This window comes from Embiotoca jacksoni, unplaced genomic scaffold (assembly GCF_022577435.1).
Source record: "Embiotoca jacksoni isolate LCO1_2020_lvr unplaced genomic scaffold, fEmbJac1.0.p SCAF_10, whole genome shotgun sequence".
In the NCBI taxonomy this organism is placed as follows: Eukaryota; Metazoa; Chordata; class Actinopteri; family Embiotocidae; genus Embiotoca; species Embiotoca jacksoni.
The window spans coordinates 14,427,063-14,452,010 of record NW_027185230.1 but is presented as its reverse complement, the minus strand read 5'-3'; the positions used below and the strand labels follow the sequence as shown (position 1 = coordinate 14,452,010).

General features: G+C 42.4%; 1 protein-coding gene across 1 annotated transcript in view; it reads left to right on the top strand.

Moving 5' to 3' along the window:
- The window catches only part of LOC138209917 (disabled homolog 2-interacting protein-like), a 164,014-nt gene that overhangs the window by 54,904 nt on the left and 84,162 nt on the right, over window positions 1–24,948 (top strand). Inside the window, 1 exon segment of the mRNA XM_069168729.1 lies at window positions 20,034–20,143. Coding sequence (XP_069024830.1) covers window positions 20,034–20,143 — 110 coding nt within the window.

Genomic DNA, 24,948 nt, shown 5'->3' with positions numbered 1-24,948 from the left:
ATAGAGCAGCCAGTGAAGGAGGGACAGAAACCGCAGAGGGTGAGTATAAGAAAGCAGGAGAGGAAGACCTTGATTAGGTACAATCAACAGATGAATTCATTCATCGCGGGATCCTCGGGACGCGTTGATTACAACGAGGTTGGATCGGAGCTTCTTTCTCGGGCTGTTGTTAGTAGATCGTCATGCATATTTATGACCGTTTTATAGGCCTCCGTTTGTATTCAGCGGCGTCTTCGTGTTCAGTTCTGTTTTATTACGACAAATTGAAAAGTTGCACTGAACTTCAGCTGCATCTCGCGGCTGTCGTCACTGGGTGGAGTTGTCATTTATGAGTATTCGCTAAATTTAATTCACTTGTAGTTTTTAATTATACACATAAGTACATCCCATCGAGATTGTTACATTTCATCTTATCTGAACAAGCAAACACCTGATCCCGTTGGAAACAGTGCCGAAAGAGAAAGATGATACAGTTAAACAAATGACATAAGATGGGCTTTATGTTAAAATTTTCACGAGTTAAATAAAAAAAAAAAAAAAGATCTGTCACGTGGGAAAAGTAAGTATACCTGTACATTTATCACACCTGAAATAGTTCCAAGCAAATGTGTAATAGTATTTTCGCCTAAAATGCCCATCTCTACACTTAAGAGCTCTCGAAGGGGCCGTTCGATGGTGACCGCTCCACTCAGCAAAATGCATCCACGCAAAATTCAGGAAATCCGCCCCGCTGGGACTCCATACTTTATTATTGTCGGCGAAAATGCGGATCCCGTTATAAGTGCAGAGCTGACTTTCATAGTTTATGCTCACCCAGCTCTGCTCCAATCAGCACGCGGGTCTCCGTCCACCCTGATAGCAGCCACACTGCCGCTCCGTCACTCTCGCCACAGTTCCCCGCCAGTCAGCCGTTAGCCTGCACACTGCACTCGCTGTGCCTTAAAACCGTCACGTCCGCCGAAATGTTTCAGTCCTCGCTCTTCAACGCAACCGCAACCAAAACTTTCTGTCCTTAACTTACCAAGTGCTGGGTGATTTCAAAGGCGCTTGTGACGCTGAAGTCCAAAACAACTGATCTGCACGGTGATTCAATTTAGTCAAATCATGCTGCTTTTGGGGGAGGTCAGAAAAAGACATTTATAATATTTGTCCAAAAGTAAATATCTGTACACGCGGTTGTTTGGTGTGCCCAGCTGTTGGTTAAGATTGTTTAAGTATGCAGTTATCTTTTAAGTTCCAGGTTTTTTTTGGCGTAGTCCAACGAAAATAAAATAAATGTTCACACAAAAAGTGTGTGCGTCTGTGCCATTGTATTTCGTTGTGGACCACGGTCTGCCCTTCCTGGCCCTCTTCCTCACTGCACGCTGCGGTTGGCTGTTTAACACTCTTTTTTTACAACCTATTTACATCTGCTTCTGATAGGATGTCACTCTCAGCCATGCCCTTCTTGCCTCGGGAGACAAATGAAAGTGGCTGAATTGTAAAACCAGGAGAAAAGACGAGGATTGGATCGGGAGCCGCTAAAAACTCACTGATGGCGACATTTTTATAAGTCAGACTTGTTTGCCGCCCCAGATGTTGTCGTGTCTGGGAGTCCATCGCAGATTAGTTTGTTTGATGGGGGGGGGGGAAGTAAAACGTGCTGTAATCTGATAGCTGCCTCGTTAACTCCGTTCCGCCGAAGTCCCTTATCTCTACATGTTTTCTAGGCTTCCCAAACTTTTCCCCTGTTGTTCTCAACCACGTAGCATGCTCTCCCTCAGTGTTCTCTCACACGCACTCACGCAGAGTCACGGGAGGTAAAGGCAGAGGCTTTTAAGTGTTTATAAGTGTTTTTACAAGAGTCGCCTCGACTGCTTTGTGAAACTGAGCGATTGGCTTTCTGTCTGTCAATTAAATTCCTTCGGTGCACTCTTGCACTGGGAAACAGGAACAGCTTTCCTGTCATTCAGGATACACACTCACACAGTATTCCGGACATCATGCCTCTGGGATCTCACTGTGGGAAACTCTGAGGGGGAGTGTTCAGAGCCGGAGCAAGTTGTCTGAGCTTGTGTGACAGGACACGAGTACTGAACAGCAGTGGATGTTTGATGCTTCCATGTTCTAACCCTCTCCAATGGGAAATGGTCTCACGGTGGAGTGGATTTGATCCCAACGCAACCCACGAGGACTTAAGAGGACTCTTAATTGAAGTTTGAGATAAAGCTGGACTCCATGAGAACTTCGCCTGAAGTTTATCTGCACTGATACCACGTAAAAGAGGACTTGTTTGCGGTGCTGCCGGGATATTTTCTATTTTTTTGTTGTTGTTGTTGTTGGGAACTAGCACCATGGCCGGGATTACTAGGAAGGGATCTGGGAGACCCTCGTACTACTACAGATTCCTGGGCAAATCCCGACTGCAGCGTCAGCGGAGCCGTTCCCGCAGCCGCACCAGGCCGTCAGCCAGCAGGGGTAATAAATACTACAATTACTGCTATAAAAAAAAAAAAAAAAGAAATTAAGAAAGAAAAAAAATAGAAAGTCATCACGCAGCAGCTTTAGCTTCGTTTAAACCACAGGACGCAAGTACAGTCTAGTAGATCTGTTTCTACGATGCACTGAAGCTGTTTGGATGAAACTCAGACTCACTGCCAGGCCAATAATCACGATGACAGCATCTGTGTTTCTCTGATTCTCATTAGCAAGTTTATATTTGTCAGAGCAACATGTAAAAGTATTTTTAGAAGCCCTCGGCAACACGCTGGTGTCGTAGATGTGTTTTTGCACGTGTTTTTTTTGTTTTTTTTCCCCCCGAAGAGAGAGATGACAGCCCGTCGTCACTAATCCGCACCATCAACACTTGAAAGCTCGCAGTTGGGTGTTAACTTGAATTCCACTCTGAGTATTTTCGTTCATAGCAACAAAGAAAGTCTTTAAGTGAGTTAGTTAGTTAGTCAGTCAGTTAGTTTTCTGCACTGCGCCACTACTTCTTTTTTCAGTGTCCGTAAGCAACGCGTTTTTTCACTTTGCTGCTTTCCTGCCTCTCCGCACTGCTGAACTCACTGCTGGCGGCAGCGTTTGAACTGCAAGGTTATAGTGATAAGTCTGCCCTCGAGGCTCTTGCTAAACTCACTTGAATTGAGAGAACAGAAGAAGCCTGTCTCAGAAGTCTTCAGCCTATTGATTGATTGATTTTTTTTTTTTTTTTTTTTTTAAAGTGAGCTGCTGTAACATGCCAACCAGGATATTTAAAAGAAGGCTTGTTGCATGTCTGTTGCTGCGGATATGATGCAAACCTTCTGGAGAAAAAAAAAAAATAGCTGAGGAAAACATCACACTCACTTTCTCTCACTGTCGCTGAAACTTTGGTGTTTTTCTTGTTAAAAAAAAAAGAAAAAAGTGCAGTACGACTGCGTGGGGTTTGTGAGAGTGAAATAGACAAACAGAATGTGTAGGTGCCCGGTTTGTATGTCTTCACTCCAGCTGATGAAAGAGCTGCTTTGAAGTCTCCCCTCCACTTCTTTAAAGAGCGCACGAATGCATTGGAGCTGCGGTACAAAGACACACATGCAAACACACTGACGCCTTGATCTTTGTGGCTAAGTACAAGCTGCGCTCACAAAACAAACTTTTACACACTGGCTGCACGTTAACAAAGTGTCACACAGCCACAGACAGGTTGGATCCAGATGGAGGAGAGTAACACCAGCAGCTCTTAAGAGCGCTGCGCTTTCTGAATTTTGCAGTAGCAAGGATTAAATAGTTAACAGGAGTTGCGTTATTTTGCGCCGCTGAATTTAGAGAAAAGTTTTGAGAAAAAGTTACTTTAGATTACACGTGGATATTCTAGTAGTTGTTATCGATATTAGTTTCATAAAAAGTAATACTTTATTTAACAGGTAAGCAATATTTCAGAGTTGTTTCATCTGTTTTAATAAAGCAGAAGTCGGAATTCGTTCACCATCCAACATGTTATGTATTGCTATCATTTGGCTACAAAGGTCGAGCAGGAAACATGCAAATCATATGCTGAAAAATAATCAAATTAAACAAAATAAACGAGGCGGCTGTTTCCACGCACTGTGACCTGGTACTGACATATCTCAAGTTAAAAAAAAAAATAAATAAAAAAAAAGCCAAATGCTCAGCTGTGGTAACAGGATTCTTCAGCTATTTGGCGTCCCTCTTTAATTTTACTTCAACAATACTTAAAGGAGCTACAAATAATGAATATTTTCATATCAATAGTAGGGAGTAGTGACTACTTGTTTGTGAAACGCATTTCTTCATCACCAAACTCTGCAGTTCTCATCACATCTGCAAAGCTTTAGAGCCTCTTTTAGCATATTTCAGCTCATTGTTTTGGTTTTAGGGGCCCAAAACGTTGAGAGTTTTAGTTCACTGTCACTGTTCTCGTCGTGTCGGCGGGGAGCTGTTCTCACCCGCTGTACGTCGCCCGCCCAGCGCCAAACAGCCGAAAGGCAACACAACGGCGACTATAGCTACTAAACGTGAAAACACAAGAGACAAAACGAAAGCAGTTTGACATTTTTTAAGAAAGCAAATGGCTAAGAAAAACATTTTCTCCAGGTGAAATCAGGATTCTGATTTCTGCTTCCAACCTCGAATACAGAAGGTCTCTTTATTACATGATACTAGCATTATTTTACAATATAAATTTGAGAGTAACCTGCTTTCCTAGGCGCGTGTATTTACACTGAAGGCTGAAAAGCCAACTGCTTAGTGCCTGTAGCTATTTTTACTACAATATGAAGTACTTTTGTTTTGTCAGTTATCTCTGGATTAGCCAAAAACATTCCCATCTGGGTTCTCCACTTCCCCCCCCACAATGACTACATTACCATACATATCCACATTGCGATATGAAATTACATCCACATTGTATTTTGTGTCTAATTCATTGAAATGAGATTTGCGGCGGAGAAAAAGAAACTTCTCTCCAGTAAACAGTTCGGTTTGCCCGAGGCGAGATGATGCGATATTGCTGAAATGTGTCTCATATGAGGAGCCCAGCGGCGCGTTATGAAAAGCGTATTTTCGTTCATACTAAAGTCATGAACAGGTCCGTGAGTTTATCTTGAGGAAGTTACTGTAGCCCCTCGTGATGAACACACTGTCACTGGCACAGATCAGACGGTCGCGTGAGCTCATGTGTTATTGCTTTTTCAGCATGCGTGTGTGCGCATGAATGGAAAATGTTTTATCAGTTAGGTTCACCCTCCACACACCACTTTGGATCTGCTTCCTGTTCTCTGCCAGGGTTGGTGACATTTTCCTGCCGACGCAACTCCAAGGCAGGAGCGCATTTTTGGTCTTGTTGAAAGACGTTTTTGTTGAAAAATGCAAAGGCTTTTTCAGGCTTTTCAAAAAAAAAAAAAATCAGTTTATGCTTGTCTCCCTGATCTCATCACGTTTTTTTTTCCATCAAGGCCCACGCCACAAACTCTCGCACATGTGCAAGCCTGCGCGTTATGCACCTCACTCGGGTATGCAGGCAAGTAGGGAATGACACATTCACAAATTCAGCAAGATCAAGGCATCAAGCTCAGCTTAGCTTAAGTTTGTAGAAGTAAATAGAGCTGGATATCGGACCTCAGGAACCAACCTTTTTGAGTACTGACTGGTATTGCAGCTTATCAAGTGACCGTGTTCACATTAAACGCTGCAATCACACTTCACGTTCAACGCTGCACCCTGGTACAACTTCCTCACAGTGGAAAGCAAAAAAAAAAAAACATTAAAAAAAAAAAAAGGCACAAGAAGCATCAAACATACAGCCAAAATCACAAGCAGGCGAAAAAAAAAAAAAGGCAGCGTCCGTCAGTAGGGAGCCTTCACACCCTCTTCACCACTCCTTTAACCGACTCCCATCAGGCAGATGTTTTAGAGCTCTTCTGGCCAAAGAGAGAACTTACAAAAACCCTTTGTTCCTTCTGCGATATCCATCTTAATCAAGACCAAGTCGACTGTGACATTAGTTTTTAATGAAGCTTTGAGCATGTTCTTATTTAAAGCATGTTTGACGTCTAATGTCATTTTATCTGAGTCTTTCATGGGAGTTTCATCACGCGATAAATAATAAAGTTTTTTTTTCAATCTCTAATTGTGGTAATCGGTAACGTTCAGTCGAATATTTGCTCGTATTGACGGCAGCTGTGGAAAACAAAAAGAGGATACTTTGTTCGTTCCAAACTCAAACTCCCAACACAGCAAAGTAGCATTAGTATTCCTGAATTTATTGAACTTCGGTGGTACCATCTGTGGCTCGTGTTTTTTTTCCCTCAGCATACAACAATAAAAAAACATTTAAAAAAAACTAAGCGCTCCGTTGTGGACAAAACAGATCACTATCAAATTACAGGATTAGAAATATCACTTGCAATACAAGTCATAAACATCACACTGTGTCCTTTTCTATGCCTTCAAATTTACTTAATCTAAAATACACATTACTCCGTGTTTAATATCTCCACTGAACGTTTAAGGAAGTAAATGATTTGTCGCTGACGATGCAATAATCTAAAGTTTAATTTCCAGCCTAAAAATAAAAAAAGGAAACTGTTCTTTGATGAAAAGGCCTGTAGGACAGCAGAGGAAAGAGAGAGCGAGAGAAAGAGGTGACCATAATAGGCTATAAACATCTATAGACTTGGACAGTAACTCAGTGTGGGAAGGCGAATACGCTGTTTCTGTCATAAATCCTAAAGGATGCTTTTTGTCAATCAATTGTGACAGTTTGAATATTTCGCTTAAGCGCACAAAACCACGCCGCACATGGCGAACATGTTCTCCAACCTGTCCTACCTGCATCTCACAAGCATTCAGAGAAAATCCGCCATTTACGTGTAAATTGACCGCTCACCTCAGAGGGAGAATGACGGAGGGACAGAGAGCGATATCGTCCGAGCTGTTGTTATGCTTTATGTTTTGAGGCTCTTGATGCAATCAAAAACTGTTGCTAATTGTCCCGTGATTGGAGCGGTGTCATTTTCCATAACAGAAGTCGTCATTTGTCTCTTTTGTATCTACAGTGTCGGAGCCTTTGTATAGAACATGAAAACTTGAAACCGTACAGAACTTTCCATGAAGTTTGCTCACAAGTAGTTCGGGTAAACTTTTCCGTTTCTTCAGAGAAACATATTGGTGGAAGATTTAGGCCTCTGAAAAAGCAGAAAGTTAAGATTCTGTCTCTGATTTCTTATCTTATGTTGGGCAGATTTCTTACTTGGATATATATCAAATTTCAAACTTAGATATTAGACACTTAACAGTGTTTGTGGAAAGTTTATGTGTTTTCCTCCTGTAGGTTTATCACCCAAATGTGTTTTTTTTGTTTTTTTTTCTGGCTAAAAATATTCCTCCATGAATATCAGTCTATTCTTACAGACCCATATTTTGATTTAAAAGCTGGCACATCATTATCTAAACACCACCTGGCAACCGTGTTATATCAGACACGCTTGTCTCACTGCCCTTAAGGATCACATTCATTTCTTTTCTTCCAAGGTATCTTCAGTGTTGTACTTTAACTTCAGCTTTAACGTCTTTAACCATTATCCTATTCTTAACCTATTTGTATATCTAGCAATTTAATCCTAAAGGAATGGATTTCTTTTCCGCCCTCTTGCAAAGAGTTACGCAGCGCAGTAACGTCACGGTGTCTCCACTAGTTTCCTAGCAACCTCACATCGATGACAAGAATTTGGGTAGATTAAACAATAGCAGGTACACGTGTATGTTACCGAGCTTTGGAAGAGCCAGTCTAGCCGTTTCCTGCCGACTCTAGTCTCCACGCGGGGCGAAGCTAACAAGATAAAGGTTAAACGGACAGAAACAACAGCAGCGTCAACCCTCTCGTCTCGCTCCGAGCAAGAATGTGAATAAGCACATTTTGTCAAAACTATTCCTTTAAAACAGCTGCAACCCTCTGCACCAAAACGTGTCTTACAGAGATGAAAACATCAAAATGAAATGAAATGCTGGAGAATGAGGCGAGCAGCCGCAGCTGGGAGGACGAGTCGGGTCAGGTTTATATTTACAAGTCGGTGTGCGCTATAGCTCAGCAACATCACATTCAGTCTCTCAGCGGGATGTGTGGGTCCACATCAACAATGGTAGCAGTCTTTTTAAAAGACAAAACAAGAAGAAGAATAAAAATAAAAAAATAAAAACAGGAAGAGGCAGCAAAAGTGAAGAGGAAGTTTGGTAGCAACAGTAAGTGCAGAAAGATACAGCTCACAGATCAATATAATCATAGAACAAGTACAGTCCAACAGTAGGATAATAATGAAGTCCAGTTTAGATATGAAGAGATCAGTACTAGACGTAAGCTTCAGATTGTAAGTGAATGGAAGAAAAAAAAAATGTCCACATTTTTTTTTGTCCCTTACATGGACAGATGTCGGACCCAACTGCTCCGTGATTGTTCCGCCGAGAGCACCGACCACGATCAAAACAGCAACAGCATACTACTTGTTATGGACTACATACCACTATCTTAAGTCTGTAAGGGAGGATGATAACTCCAGCAAAAATATCTCCATCCAGATAAGCTTTAGGAATGCAAGTGCATGAAAGGGGAAGAAAACTGTTCCTAATTGTTTTCTTCCTTTTAAATACACAAACACTGACAGAAGTAGGACCCGGCTGTAATTAACCCAACAGCAACAACACAGCAACATGTAGCTACTTGTTGAAGGGTATATACCAGCATCTTAAAGGAGCTTTGTGGAAATGGACAGAATAAATATATCCTAACACGAAAAAACTAAGCAAAATCCACTTTCCCTTCGATTGACTATACACATATTGAAGCTTTGAAATAAAACATACTTAAATGAGTCCCTTTCAATTCAGAGCTCTTATTCAAGCAGAAAAAAAAAAAGAAGTTCAGTGTGTTTTCCAACCCGAGTGGTTTTAATATCTGAGCATTTAGTCCCTATTTTTATTTCACCGTCTGTTTTTTTTTTATTATTTTTCCTGTAGAAGTTTGGCTCAGTTAAAAAAAAAAAAAAAAAATCAAGACATTGTTTTCCGGGCAGTTTCGTGGTTTCAGTGCAGTTAAGAGCACCTTACTTTTCTGTTCCAGTTTACCTGCAATCCAGGTAAGAGAATCGGTGCGTGATCATCTACAGAGGCCCCTCCACAGCGGCCCTCGTGGTGCCTTCACGCTCCGTGAAAATCCGCAATTCTCCCCGCTCTCTCAGGAAGCGACCATCACAAACACCAACCTGCACATGTACAGCATTGAAATTGTCATTTCGAAATTTTATTGTTTACAAAACTAAAACAGATGTTTGTCAGCAACTATTAAAATGAAATGCCACATCACAAACATTCCTGAAGCGATGCAACTTCGCATTTAAATCTCATACGCGTCGTAATTTCGCGTTTCTCCGCTTGTTTGTGTTCATGTCGTTAAAACAAACAAGAGCTACCTTAAGTTCTGAACAACAAAAACCCAAAACACGGTGCCTCCGTCCTAAAGAACTTTTAACATCGACTTTTCAGTAGCAATACAACGTCGTCTTCTCCGTAGCTAGCTTTCATACGGGACTCTGTTTGTTCTTCCGCGGGGTTTTTTTGTTTGATAATTTATTCAGCATTAAGATTTCCCACCTGCCTGCGCAGAGAAACTGCGCACACGCCCCTTGTAGCGGGTTTCGGGTTGCCAGGTTGGATTATAATAGGATGTATTGTGTGGATCGCGTGGACATGAAACATTATGACGGAATAGAAAAGGTTACTGCCAAATAGCTTGCAAGAAAGTGTTTGAACTACTCAATAACAACTCAATAATGCATTACCACTGACAGTTATTGCTCCTAATCATAGTCTCAATGGGCCATTTCAAAGAGCCACTTTTGATCTGGCAACTGCATCATGTTTAGTTTTTATCAGTCTGTTTATGGTTTTTTCCTCTAAATGTGTCTTTTTGAGTGTGAGTGAGTGTGTGTGTGTGTGTGTGTGTGTGCGTGTGTGTGTGTGTGTGTGTGTGCGTGTGTGTGTGTGTGTGTGTGCGTGTGTGCGTGCTGGGGGGAAGTTAAGGCAGAACTGTGGCTGATAGATGGGAAACATGATCTAACCACCAACAACAATCACTGACTTAGTTTCCGATGCATTAGTCATGTTTTCACCTCAACACAGGAAGGCTGGAAAAAAAAAAAAGTCTGTGATCATAATAAGAGCTCCAAAGTGTTACTTTACTTTAAATATGAACGTGATGAAAAGAAAAATTGAGTATCAGAGCCAATAATTGGCAGGTTCAGACTTTAACCTTATTGCCGAAGGAATCCTTTTCCTGTTTTCTCTAAACGCCCTTTTGATCTGTTTTTGCAGTTTGCTCCTGAGCATCCTCTTTGAGATCAAGGTCACGTTTTAGTAAAACAGGGTCTTCCTTAATCAACATAGGCAAACTAATTGTTTGATCATTTGGACTTGATTTTTAATTAAAATCAGGCCAAGGGGCTGGAGAGTAGCCTGTATGAGATAAAACAGCAGATAAACTCGGAGTAAAAGCCTTTACCGGTTCTGTGTTAAAAGATGAAAAGTGATAATGTGATCAATTAGCCTTTGAGATCATAGAAAACAGAGACCTGCAATGAAACCGCCACAACTTCTCCGTATCATCTCCACGTTTAACCCGCTAATACTTTCTGATCTGGCTTCTGAAGTCCGTGTCCTTCTCTACCCCGCTTTTTTCCCCTCTGCCAAGTGAATCGTGGAGGTGGGCCAGATGACGCAGTGTTTCTGAGCACCCGAAAGAGTCCAATAACAGGGGGACAGGTGCAGGCTAATCCCCCCCCCTTAATCCATAGATATCAACTCAGATTTCAAACCAGAGCCAGGGGAAACAGTTCTGGAGAAAAAGCTGCAGCGTCATAGAAGATTATTGCCATAACTGAAGCGAAAACTTCCTGACAAACTTACTGTATGTGCAGCTAAGCATGCTGTTTTTGCACTTATATGACAATAGAAGGTCAGAAAATGGAAATGTGTTGTTGCTGATATTCTGTTTTACACGGCTGGCATTCTCGGGTCTGGATATAACACAACAATATTCAATCAAAAACACGAGGATCCGGGCAGTGCATCCATAGCAGCTTTCAAAATCCATAGGATCGGACCTCAAAAAAGAGACAGGAATGAGTAGAGTAGCTACAACCTGCCGTCTGTATTTTTTTTTTGGAGGAACATATTTCGAAGGGCTGACGCACTGTGTCATTAGATAATGTTATCGGCTGACACCGTGTCAGCGTGTGGCATTTGCTTCCATATCTGTGTTGTCTGCCAGTGCCAGTGGATGTTATTGCAGTTAGTGCAGATCTCGGTCGGCAGTTGCAGGAATGCTGCTGCTGCTGCTGCGTCGCCTTCTGCACAAACACAAACTTCCTTCTGCGCCCCACTTCTCCTCCTCCTCCTCCTCCTCCTCCTCTGCCTTCCCATAACAGAGTGCACACAAAGGCATGCATGTGCCAAACTAAACACAAAGCAGAAGCCTTTTCTCTGAATATCATTTGAATGTAGAGTTCTTGTTCTTTGCGCTGCGGGGAGCCGTGCCGCTTCCTCTTTCTGTACTTTTACGCTGTTTGTTGGTTGACTGTGTTACACGGGCCTAATGGACTGGTTTCGTATTCCATTTTGGGGTGTAAACACTGAATTCTAGCATTCAACTCCCGCTGCTGTGATCTCTGTGTTATCAGCCGACTAGGAGTCGGGGCTCAGCGTTCGCTCAGAGTTAAGTAACTGTTGACTGCGTCTGCACTGGCAGGTTTTTGTAGGCTGAAATAAGTCTCTTTTTATTCCCTCGTGTCCGCAGAGTGACTCTAAGGAGACGGAGCAGCACCTCTTTATCACCCCATCATCTCTGCACCGAGTAAATACGCCATCTCGGAGGTCAAAAGTCCAGCGCTGTCCTCGCAGCGCAGTGTTGGCACATTAGAGTCCCTGTGTACACACAAACACACACACACACACACACACACACACACACACACACACACACACACACACACACACACACACACACAGAGAGAGAAGGAAACACTCTCCCTCCCTTCACTGTCTCTCTCTCTCAAAGACACCAACACATGTTTTAAAACCCAAGTCATAAAGCTTGACAATTCAAAGCTGTGCCTTGTGGTACAGTGTATGCCTGGGTGGGCCTCCGCTGAGAACCCCCCATTACACAAATCACTCCTCAGCTGGGAGTCACACAGAGATTGTACCTTCTCACGAAATGTATTAAAACCGATTCCTTTGTGATTGACATTAATTCGCTGTTGATATTCCACAGATTTTTTTTTTTTTTTTTTTTTTTTTAGCACCACTTTCTGCCAGTCAAACCGATTTCTAGTTGTCTTGTAGTCGAGGAGAAAAGCAGGAAAGCGTTGTATTTGTGAGGGAAGCGGGATGAGAAGGCAGCGTGGACGGAGAGGAGATAGTCATCCAGGTAGAGAAAACACACGGTAAACACAGCCTGACAGCCTGTGATTTCTCCTTGCACATGTCGTCAGCCCAAAGCGAATGTGTCTAGATGTACGTCTGTGTGTGTGTGTGTGTGTGTGTGTGTGTGTGTGTGTGTGTGTGAATTCTCTTCTGCTTTTCCCTCCTGTCATAACACAAGAAGGCTGCAGTCTCAGCGGAAGGCTATTTTTCAGTCCTGAGGGTAGAGGCTTCTTGAAATGCAGACACATGCTGCTGTTGATTACAGGAATCCGGCGCTCAAAACCTTCTGAGCACAAGTTGGATTATTTTCCACCTCGTTCCAAATACACAATTTCAGTTGGCTATGAGACATATTTTAATATTCATGCTTGCTCAATTTTCACCCACTCTGCATGTTCCTCAAGCGCTACAGAACTTTTATAGCACGTTTCAACGTTACTGTTTGGGTTTACTGTCACCACAACAGGAAGCCGTTTGATGCAAAGAAGCCCTTAAAAGCCTTACAGTGGTTATGACCAAACTAGAGATAGACAAAATTGGCTTCTGGCTGGTGAACTTAGTGGAGTAATTAGTCGTCAAAGAGCCCGATATTTCCATTTGTTTGTTGATGGAGACCAAAACGAAGGTCCCAAAAAAAAAATCCTACTGCTGCTCTTTCATCTGCAGGATGTGTTAGTAAGGAACTGTTTGCCAACTTGTTGCCCTTTCATTCAGCTTTCTTTCTGCTTCCCCGGAGTTGCCAAACAAATGAGTTAATGCGTCAGTTAATATTTAAGGACTTCCAGTATTATATAAACACATTGGATAGTTGCGAGTTGAAGGGACCCAGTGGAGTTTTAGACCTCTCGTAGTGATCTGGAGGATTTGCCAGTTATGTGCTATTCCGCTGATTGACAGCTGGTGGAGTAATTTTACAAAAAAATATTGCGTCAGGAGAAGCAGGGAAGAAGAACAGCGCCAGCGAGTAAACCATATACTGTATTTAAAAGTGGACGTAGCGTCCTGGTCTGAAAAATGAGGCCGATGCGGGGAAGTGCCTTAAACTGCAATACCACCGAGGGACACTAGGGGCTGGCTCCAAAAAGCTTATGGCTCCATAGACTACCATTCAACTTCTCTTATGAAATACAAAGTCAGTAAATTTCCAGACCGCTCCGAACCAGCAAGATGGCGAGGAGGGCGTCGCTGTTGGTTGCCGCTTGGAACAAAGAGACAAAAACAATGCACGTTGGACAAATTAGACTGAAAAATGTTTTAGTTCACTCAGTGCGTTTATTGTCTATCAAAAATACACACAGTACTCTTTTGTCAAACAGTAAACATAAACTCTGTTTGCAAGAAAACTACAGGTAGCTAAGAAGGCGCTATTTTTGTCAACGCTGACTGAGATTAATAATGCTGTGATTTAGCTAAGAGACCCAACGATAGAAATATTTTCATGCCTCTGTCGGTTATCTTGTATGTAAGCGACATTTACTCCCAGAAACGGCCGCAAACAATGTACATGTCATAGTTTCCAGAGGCACAGAGGGACTCTTTTTGTTCTTTATCTGACAACGAGACAAAAAGTCAACCACCCGGGTTCAGCAGGATGATTACCAGCACCAAGCAGAGTGTAGATACCGGATGTTCTTTTATAAAGTCGCTATCGTTCGCAGGCAGATTAAAAACCCTGTGTACAACAACATCTTGCTCACAGCAACCTCCGTGAATTTGGTCTTCCATCACGGAGCCACTTAGCGCAGCCAGCGCCGTGAGTGATAAAAGATCATAAAACACATCACTCCAGGCAAAAGAGCAACGTGTGTTTAAGAAGTCAGCCGTTGTTATTATCATTACAGTGTACAAGCGCAGCGCTACGGCGCAGCCAAAAGTAAGTCATTATGCAAAGCAGTCGTCACCATTCCCATTTATTTTTATTTTTTTCCCCTTTAGATGATTAACTCGATGCTATCAGTCTGACAGTGTTCATGCCACATTACCACCTCGCACAGCACGGCGGGCAGCTTATCTGCGCCCATGAATCAGCCTTTACTATGTTCATTCTGTTTGTCTCGCCTTAATATCAACATGCACAGGAGTATCAAACATCACAGTTAAATCGGAGAATCCTTGAATCCCACCGTCGGGTTTATTTACAAGTTGGGATATCCTGGTGTTAGTCAGGCTTGAGAGGAAGGGAAGGTTAGCTGGCACCGGTCGCTGGATGGAGCACGCCTGGTTGGGAAATGCAAAGGAAATATGCAGTCTGACCTATATTAGTGAATGTTAATGGCAGGAAGGAAGTAGTAAGAAAGGAAAGAAGACAGCACAGTTAGTCAGATATGAATTTGCTCTAAATGAGATTTAAATTTTTTCAGGTTTGTTCTTACATCACAATTCCTGCCCTTTAAATACCAGCAGTCACACCGTCCACAGATACAGTTCTGTTGGTGCTTGTAATAGTGTCATCTTTTATTTGTACTTTTTTTTTTTTATGTATATATAGTTACCTGTCATTTCTGACATTTTCAATTTTGTACGTGTCTAAAGCAGAAACCAACAGAGACGTCATCCATTGGTTTGTGAACGGCCGTAACGAGGCCTCGAATTTAATTATTAGCCATCGCCATCTTGCCAGTTCGGAGCAGTTTGGAGCCGGTGGATCTGATTCGATCTGATTGGAAACCCAACGATACTACGTCCCGCCCATCGATAGCCTTAACCTGACTGCACCGCAGGCCTGTCAATCAAACAGACACGCCCCCCAAAAACATTGTTGTTGTTTTTTAAGCTTATATTCGAATTAATGACGTGATTATTTTTAGATGGACTGCTAGAAAAGTAATAAGAAGGAGCGACTTTAGCTAACAAAACTGAAATAACTTGTGAAAAAAACGTATTGACTTTTTGGAGCCAATCTCTAGTGGCACTCGGCGGTATTGCAGCTTAGGGACTTTCACATCAGCCCCATTTTTAAAACCCAGAAGCTGCATCCACATTTAAATACAGTCAATGGTGTTTCCATCATGTTTTCGTTATCTCTTTTCCCGACTTCTATTTTATTCTTATCTTTAAGACTTTGGGACTGTGAGGAACAACATTTCGTTCAGCTGTGTACTTGTATGTCGCTGAATGACAATGAAAGAACTTGAACTTGAACAGCAGCATCTTATAGTTCAACTCTTGAGAAATACCCACTTTTAACAAGAACATTATATTACACTAGTGTCTATGCCTCACATCAAACAGATATATAACTCAGCAAGGAGGTGAATATTTCCCAAAAAGTGGAAAGTCAAGTGAAAACTCTTGTTGTTTAGTGTTTACAAAGACATGCATTCACTCTCAGGCGACACTTCCCCTATCTCTGCTGGCCAGACCAAGACACACACCCCAAACACTTCTGTGCACACACAATGTGATGGTGCCTATCATCTGGTCCGTGCAGTTTTAAACCCCCGAAGGTTTCGCACTTGTACTCCCATTAACTGACTGTGAGTAGGCTTGGAGGAGGGTGAAATCAAGATAGAGAGATGGCTCGATTTGCGGTAGCCGGTGATAGAGAGTGGAGAAGTGGTGGTAGGAGTTATTTGAGATTGTGTATGGTTAGAGAGTAAATGGAGGCGATGTGCAACGAAGAGATGGTGATAGGTGAGAAACCGATTTTCAGGGCAGGAAGGTAGAGTGACGACACAGTACAAACATTCTGAGATAGAGGTTTTGACAAAAAGGTTAATTTAAGAGCACACGGGGGGAGAAGACGGTGGAAGGTGAAGGAGAACAAGAGCGATACGATCATGATCAGGAAGAAAAGGTGAAGGATAAGAAGAGATTCACGGGAAATTGACTGGAGAGAAGGTTGAAAACCTCTTAATGTTCCGGTAAAATTCCCCCCAAACGCCTCATCAAGGCAAAGTAAAGCAAAAGCTTTTCTTTTCTTGAACCGTCTGTAGTACAAGCCTCATCTTCTCACAGTAGCTCTCAGAGGAAAAAAAAAAAAAAAAAAAAAAAAGGTTGGAGACCCCTGCTATAGCTGCTACTGGCACTGAGTTATAGAAGTTTGAACACACTGAAGTAGGAGATTTTTAATTCAGTCAGAATTTTTTTTCGCAAACAAATGCCTGAGGAGGGCTGTAGCTGGAACACACAATGGGATGACGGTATGAAGCCGGGCCTAGTCCAGAATCAGATCTGATAATGCCACAGAAAATTAGTATTTTCCATTTGGTTTTCTGAGGGTATCTCTAGGCGTTTCCAAAGTAGATGTCATTTGGAGAGATTTGGAGACATGACAAGTAATACGGTGTAAATGAATGTCCTTTATGTAAAAGAGAACGCATCAAACTATTTACAGTAACACTGATGAGCACTATAAAGTTTTGTCAAATGTCCATCAGGTGGGTTGTCTGAACGTTATGGGGTTAAAATAGGCCTTCAGACTAGGTAGGTCAAGGGTAACTCACATTTTGACACGGCAGCTTGTTGTCTGTGGACCCTCTGACCCCTTCGATCGACCTTACAAACACATCCACACATATCCCGATCACACGCTCGCACACCTTCGGACACCTAAATAGTCAAACGACTGCGACCGACCCGTCTTAAACGGGACACGTTACCAACCTGAGAGCAGCCACAACAGGCAGCCTTTCACGAGTTTCTTCAGGGTTCAGGTTAGAATTTGTGTTTTAATTTGAGCTTTATTGGATGCGAGTGTCTGTTTACTGCCAGCGAGGAGGTGGTCCGAGTCAGACACGGGAGCGCTTTACAGCAGGAGAAAATGTCCATGCAATCGCGGCGCTGCATGGCGCGCAGATGCTGAAAACATGTGGAAGCACGCATCGCAATTTCACACAGCAATTAGTCCACAGCCTGCTGACGTGTGTTAGTGTGTGTGTGTGTGTGTTTTTTTTTTTTTTTTTAACGTGTGAGCTTTCCTTTGAGCGCTTGTATCAGCCAGCTGTGCACAAGTGGGGAGATTTCCGTTACAGAATTAGGAAGACTAGAGGGGTAGATTTACTGAAGCGGAGCGAAGAAAGCGCACGTTGCCGACTTAATTCAGTCAGTGCCGGTGGTAACCTTAATCAACCTTATTTTCTCACAAATGATTTAAAGGGATTAAATATACTTGTTGTCATGGCAGCAGATATTTCAATGCCTTTACATTTGTTACGATAAGGAGGTGAGACGGAGCTTGAGAATATTTCCCCCAAAGCAATCGATTCCCGACAGGATTTACAATCATTTTCCGTACCACCGTTCCATTTGGTGTGCCAGAAAGACGATTTTTAGTATGTCACAATACAGAGTGTGTTAAACGTAGGATGCCGAAAGTACCGGGATGTACTAGGATTATGTAAAATGTTTTATATTCTATTACTGTAAACTTTTAACATTATAGGGCGGAGGCTTCAAATAAGCCCACTGGGTTTTTTTTGTTTTTTTTGTCTCTCCTTTCACTGCACTGAATTTTTTTAATTTATTTTGTAAAATCTTTTGTGTTTTTAATTTGTGCAAAAGAAATCGAATCAAATCAAAAAGTAAGTCATGTGGAACACAGCAGGAGTCTCCTTCAAGGACTTAAGACTTGGCTTAACACTTGACCGCCGCCCACGGTCGCCTCCTGAGTCGTGCGTCCTTCTGTGTAACGATGAAGTGCTTTTAAATGAGTCCAAAGCTGATGTCTTGGAACATCTCTGAGCTTAACATGTCTCTGTGATATTAAGCCCGAGCTAGTCTCAAATCAAATCCTCCTTACCTTCACGGAGCGGCGGATCGCTGCTCAGAGTTGCTTTTCAATTATGGAGATTTGAAAATTGCAGCAGAGGACGTCACGCTCCCGACATGTTGTGTTTTTCCTTCTGTTTGTTGTTGCAGACTGTGTTTATGTTTACGTTCGGCGGAGAATTGCGTGGGCTGGGATGCGAGCCCGTGCTCCGCGCAGCAGGAAGCGCTATTCAGCCATTCGTTCTTCAATTACAGTGAGCGCTAATACAGTCGACCGGCCTGTTAAACGGCAGACAGCTAATTTAGCACAGCTCAGCTTGATGAGCTAATGGAAAGGAGAGCACTCACAAACACAAGTGTGTGTTCTTGTGTGTGTGTGTGTGTGTGTGTGTGTGTGTGTGTGTGTGTGTGGCTTGTTAGTGATGCTCTAAATACAAATGTCATATTAGACACGCATACACTGCGTTTCATTCAGGTTTTGGTGTTGTCGTGGCAGCACCGGATCACTATAAACTCCATTAAGTCGATGCAAATTCATAAATATGTCTTTTCATTTAAAAGGAAAAGTGAGACAAAAACAAAGTCGGTATGACCATACATGTCAAAATTTAGAAAGATTCGACCCAAGTGTTGCATCTTTTCTTACAGCGGTTAATCAACACGAGTCACCCACAGGATTCGTACACTTTTACTGTTGAGATGTTTGCGTTAAATCCGTGAAGACTTGCACCCGCGACGTCACCCGCATTCCTCTCGGTCTTGTCCGGATTCGCTGCTTGTGCTCACATGAACAGTCTTTTGTCTCCACAACTCTGATATTACACCGTTCCCTGTGTCCAGGTTCAGAGAGACAATAAGACACACAGAAGACAGCTCACCCACCAAAGATTAAAAAGAAAAAAAGATCAGTAAACTGGTAAAGGGTGGAAAATCAGTAATGCAGTGAGGACGGCTTTTAATTATTGAAAAGAATATTTTTAGACAACAAACCATTTTTTTTACAATCTCACACAACTTTTTTTTTTTTACTTTGAAGTGTTGTGTGCAAGCTTCTGGATACTTTCAAAAAAAAAAAAAAATATGTAAGCAAAGATTTGATTTTGTCAGGTTTTAAATGTAAAGAATTTCACCCGTATCGACACGTCGCCTTTCTGCAGAACGTGTCTTAAGTTTCAAATTGAACCCAGGTCACTCCAGTCAACTCCAAACTCCACACCCTTATCGTTTTTTTATTTCATTTTTTTGCGATCATGCTGCCAGTGTTTCAGCGTTGCAGCTCAGTTTGACGCTCTGTCCGGGTTCTATCTGGTTTTTTTTGGAGTTTGTGTGTTTCCCCCCTCGTGCGTTTGAAGAATCCGGAGGCCAGAAAGAAACTCGCACAGACGGTGTTGACAGCCTAACAACAACACATCTGCTGCGTGGGACAAAAAGTGCGAGGTGAAATATTATATTAGGAAATACACTGAATTGTTTTCTTGCCGAGAGTTGGACAAAAAGATCAATACTACTGTCATGTCTTAATGGTGAAACTGAAGGTAGGGCTGGCATGCAGTTAGCCCAGCTTACCATTAAGACTTAAAGTGGAGGCAAAACAGGCAGCCTAGAGCTGTACAACGCACAAAAAAAATACACCGTCCGGCGCCTATAAAATTCACTAATTAACACTCGGCAACGACTGAGCGCATGAGATACAGCGTGTTAATTACGGTTGCACTATTTTATCTATACCGAGAGCCGGCAGAGCTCCTTCCTGTTGTTTCCAGTCTTCACACTACACTAGTTCGTCGGTTAGTTAGTTAAGAAGTTTGGGCTTCTTTTTTTCCACGTATATTTTCCACAATTTAAAGACCGGTTCCTCTCTCCGTTTGCAGAGTCTCCTCCAGAGAGGACCGGACGCCGACGCAGTATGCCGGGGTCCTCGGACAAAGCCGCGCCCACCACGGAGCCCGCGTCCACCGCCGCTACGCCTTTCAGAGTCACCGTGAGTACCGTGAGTGTGATTTTTTTTCATGTACCGTCCGTCTCCTCTGCTTATTTTTCCACTCTGACTTTTTTTTCCTCTTCGTCTCCGTCTCAGTTTGCTTTAGTAGGCTGTTACTGAAAGATCAATGTTGTTTTTTTGGGGTTTGTTTTTTTTAGAAGACTGGTCTGGTGTCCAGATGGACCCCTGCCAATCTGAAACTCATTTACTTCAAATGTTGGAACGGCGCCTTTGATGTTTTTGTTTTTTTTTGCCGTCCACGCATCACACATCTACACATTTTCGGAGTTATATTCAGCACACCGTGCTCTGTTGCCTTTTTTTTTTTTTTTTTACATCCTGCGTGATTTCTCATTGAATTCCTCACCGCGATGTTCGCATGCTGCCAGTGAGCTAACGCATGCATATACTACCCGCACCTGCAAACATCATCCACTCTCGTATCGGCACACAGTCTGTCAGACACATGCATGCACAAATCCAGTGCAGTCCTTTGTCTGTCATCTCGCTGTGTTTCCGTCATGCCGTCTGCCATGTTTAATTCAATAGATAAACAATCAGTTAATGAAGCAAAAAATTTCCGCTATGAGTCATCAAATTAAAGATAATTAGCAATTAGTGGCGCATATTACCATTAATGAATGATGAGCGGGGAAATGACGAACCTGAGGTGAACTGTAAACAATCAAAGCGAGGCCAGCGGGGCCGCAAGCACTCAGCACTTAGTCTCTCATAAACCGTCTTTACCTAAGGGTTAAAATGTTTTACAATGTTGTCTGAAACCAAAAAAAAAAACATTTATTTGTTTCTTTCATTTTTTCTTTTTTTTTGACGCCACCAGCAAACTTCAGCACTCAAGGTTTTAAGGAACGGTCGCGTCTTTACAAAATTGAAATGAAGATGCCTCCAGGGCTTAGTAAAAGCCCGCAGTGAATATATTTAAAAAAGAAAAAGACCCACTAGTGTTGGACCAGTTGCAGAGAGAGAGTAAAATATTTATCGAACTGAAATAGTGTTAAAAAAAAACAAAAAAAAAAACACTTTAGTTTTGGTATTTTTATGGGTAGACTTCCTAAAGCAGACCTGTTCATATAAAAACAATATAGGACTTTTTCCAGTCACTATGACCTGTTATCGTCTGCATATGCGAGTACAAGCAATGTACAGTGTGCGTCTGCTCTTTTTGTCGTGTCAGATTTGACAGATTTTCTTTCTAAATGTGTTTTATTTTAATATGAACAAGAATTACTGAGGTCTTGTAGAGAGAACTGTAAGTAAGGAAAGCAGAACTGAGGAGCTTGTTGGAGACGGAGAGGGTCAGATTGAGGGGCTAAGTATTGATTAAGTGTCTCTTAAGCAGCTCCTTTGGGCTCTCCGGGGAAAAAGAAGGCTGGGAGGAGCACTGCAGCAAAGTCATCCTGTCTCCGTCACATGACCACTTAACTTACTTCCACCGGCTTATTAATAAGCAGGAGGGACTTCTTTGGAACAAAGACAGCAAGCTTCATCACTACATATTTTCACTCTCCCTCTCTTTCTGCACTTTCTCTCATACTGCCCCCTTCTGGACTCTGATGGTATCAAAGTTGCAAAAAAAAATTTAAGTAACATTTGACTCAGGTTTGAATGGGTTTCTGGTTAAATTAATGAAGGATAACATGATGAATTGACCAACAGAGGGAAAGATGGATGGATGGATCTGATGCAGGTATAATGCACACGCGAACGTTGGCATGCAGACAGGAAGACGTGCAGGCAGGCGGTTGTTTTCTCCCCCTCTCCTGCATCTCCCACGTTCGGTGACGACAAACTACCCCACACTTTTCTTCCTCCAGTGAAAAGAGTTGCGGTGACATCTAAAGTACCCCTCCTAGGCCTTGAGCTAAATCTGTCAAAATGTTTTTCTCTCATGTTCTTTGCAGAGGCTGGGTTCAATGTCTGCACATCCAGCTCTTCACACACACACACACACACACACACACAAACACAAAAAAATATATATATTTCTCACCAGTCGGCACGGATGAGAAAAAAAAACTAAAAGCTCTTCAAAGCCTAATCTTTCACAGCCAATGACAAAATAAGAGACGATTTCTAACAGTGAAATATAAAAGTTAGTATTTTTCTCTTATCCAGTGCCCGACAAACAAACCTTATCTAAGTCTGTCACGTCCACGTCCTGCTGATTGCGCTAGCTTGGCTGGATTGATTCTCCATTGTGACTTAGCTTCTTATCCAATCTCCTCCCCTCCCCGCTCCTCTCAGATAATAGCAGGGGTCTAATTGGACAGGTATGTCCCTTGTTTTCATCAGCTTGTGCTAAAGGAGGACAAGAGAGGTTGATGTGGAAGCAAGGGAACACCCTGCTGATTGTCCAGGCACTGATTCTATCAGCCTCCAAACCCCCTCCACCAACACACACACACACACACACACACACACACACACACACACACACACACACACACACACCATTAGGAGCCTGGAATTGCCGAGCCAAAGGGAATAGAATTAACTTGTTGCAAACATTTGCTTTAATTTCAAGGAAAAGAAGAAGAAGAAGAAGAAGAAGAAGAAGGAAAAAAAAAAAAAAAAGAAGCACAGTGATAAAATTGAGCTAAACTCTTCGTGCTGATTTAATGGACTTGGACAGGCTGAGATAACAATCAAGTATGCAAGCCTCTTATGCACTCAAACACACACACACACACACACACACACACACACACACACACACACACACACACACACACACACAATATGGATGCATTCTTACCACAGGCATCAAATTCCCTTCAGAGCTCGTACAGTAAAACCAGGACAGCAGTGGTGTCGAGAACCAGGCTCTCCCCTCCCCATCGAGGACGCATGCATCAGATTATTCCTGCCTTTTCTCCCCCTCAGCTATCAACCACGAAAATGTGGAATAACTAAAGACCTCATTGAAATTCATGCTCGTACGAGCCGTGATACCCTTATCGTCTCGCTAGGTTTGTGAAATGCAAACGTAAAGGAAATGGACCAAAGACCAATGATTAACGGAGAGATCTCAGCAGAGCTTACATCCTCTATTCAATCCTTTATTTTCATTCAAGCATTGATAATTATAGGTATTATTCAGCTAAGCTCTCTGGGAAATTGCCGTGCCACGTGTCAATTAGCGTGTGTCTGCACCGCGAAACAGGAGCACGACAGCACTGATCTATAACATCTCATTAGGTTTTTGTTGTGTGCTGGACTGTTGCCTTTCAGAAAATGATCACGAGACAAAACAGGAAGAGGTCAAGCTTTTTAGTGTACATACGTTATCAGCAAATTATAATAAAAAAAAAAAAAAGAAATAGAATACCAGCACTCACAGAGCAATATGCAACATTTTAGTGTTGGGGAAAAAAACAAAACGGATGTGTGTCAGCCATAAGCTATCATCAGCGTATCGTTCTGCACAGCACATAATAATGATAGTAGCTTTGTTTATAGAGTGCTTTTTAAAAAAAAAAAAAAGAAGTCACAAAGCACTTTACACACATTTAAAACACATTAGGCAACAGTTCAGAAAATATAATGATTAAAAAAAGAAACAGGAAAATAAAACAGACAATCAATAACAAATCAATAAATGTGAAATCAACAAAAAAAAAAAACTAGTTTAAAATGTTTTGCGTTTTAAAGACTGGAACATTAAAAAAAAGGTCCCGGTCACCTTTAGTTTTAAGGTTTGTTGGGGGTCTGGCCGGGAACGACCTACCAGAGAATCTCAGGTTTAGGCTCAGGGGGGGGGGGGGGTCAGGAGGTCAGATATATATATATATTCAGGAGACAACCCCCTAAGAGATTTATAAGTAATCATTAAAATTGTGTTTTATTTCAAAACCTGTGTCTCCCGTTGGAGCTGGTTATGCGTCCGGCTGCGGCATTTTGAATAAGTTGGAGTTCATTCGCGTTCGATTGTGTTCGGCAGGAGTGCAGCACATCGCAGTAATCTAACCGGGATGAGATGGTGAATGCGTGAATTACCGTTTCTTAAGTTATTTGTAGATAGGAATGAGCTGATTTTTGAGATTTTCCCGAGTTGAAAGAAGCATGATCGGACACAGATGATGAAGTTGAGCTGGTTGTTAAAGATTAGACCACGATTGCTGCAGGAAGATGTCAACCGTCAATCAAATCTTCCTTCGTACTCGTACTGTGCGACGATTAGCGTCATACCAAACGTCTGCAAAGACAGAGGCCGATCAGAACATAAACCACCGGCCAGAACGAACTTAATTCTACCCCATTCGGCCATCTTCTGTTTCAGGTCTGGCTCCACTCTCTCTGCAGCTATTGCAGTGCTCTGCTGAGCTCTTATCCACCGCCGACCTTGTCACTCCAATGCTGTACTTTTCTCCTCACTTACCCTCTCATTTAGTTTCATTCTATTGCTTCTTTCTATCAACTCATGCTCTGCCACCTCCACACCGTGCTCCACTTTTTTTTCCATTTATCGAGCTCCTATAGCTCATCTCTCCCCGCCAGGCGCTCACTGTCATCTTCTGCATTTTTTTTTTTTTTTTTTTTTTTGCAACTGGTCTCACCTCTATTTCTGTCCTCTCTCGCCGTCTTTATTTCTCCTCCTGAATATCTTCCTCTTGCCCTCGCTGTCATCCGGCATGAAGAGGTGCTGAAGGCAAATTAAATGCTAACGTTTTCGCAGCGCTCTCTCCCTCCGCGGCTAAACCCCCCAACCCCCCCCCCCCCCTCCCTCCCCTCCCCCGTGGGGTTTAATCTGATGTTAATACAGGCATCAGTCATTCCTACCGATT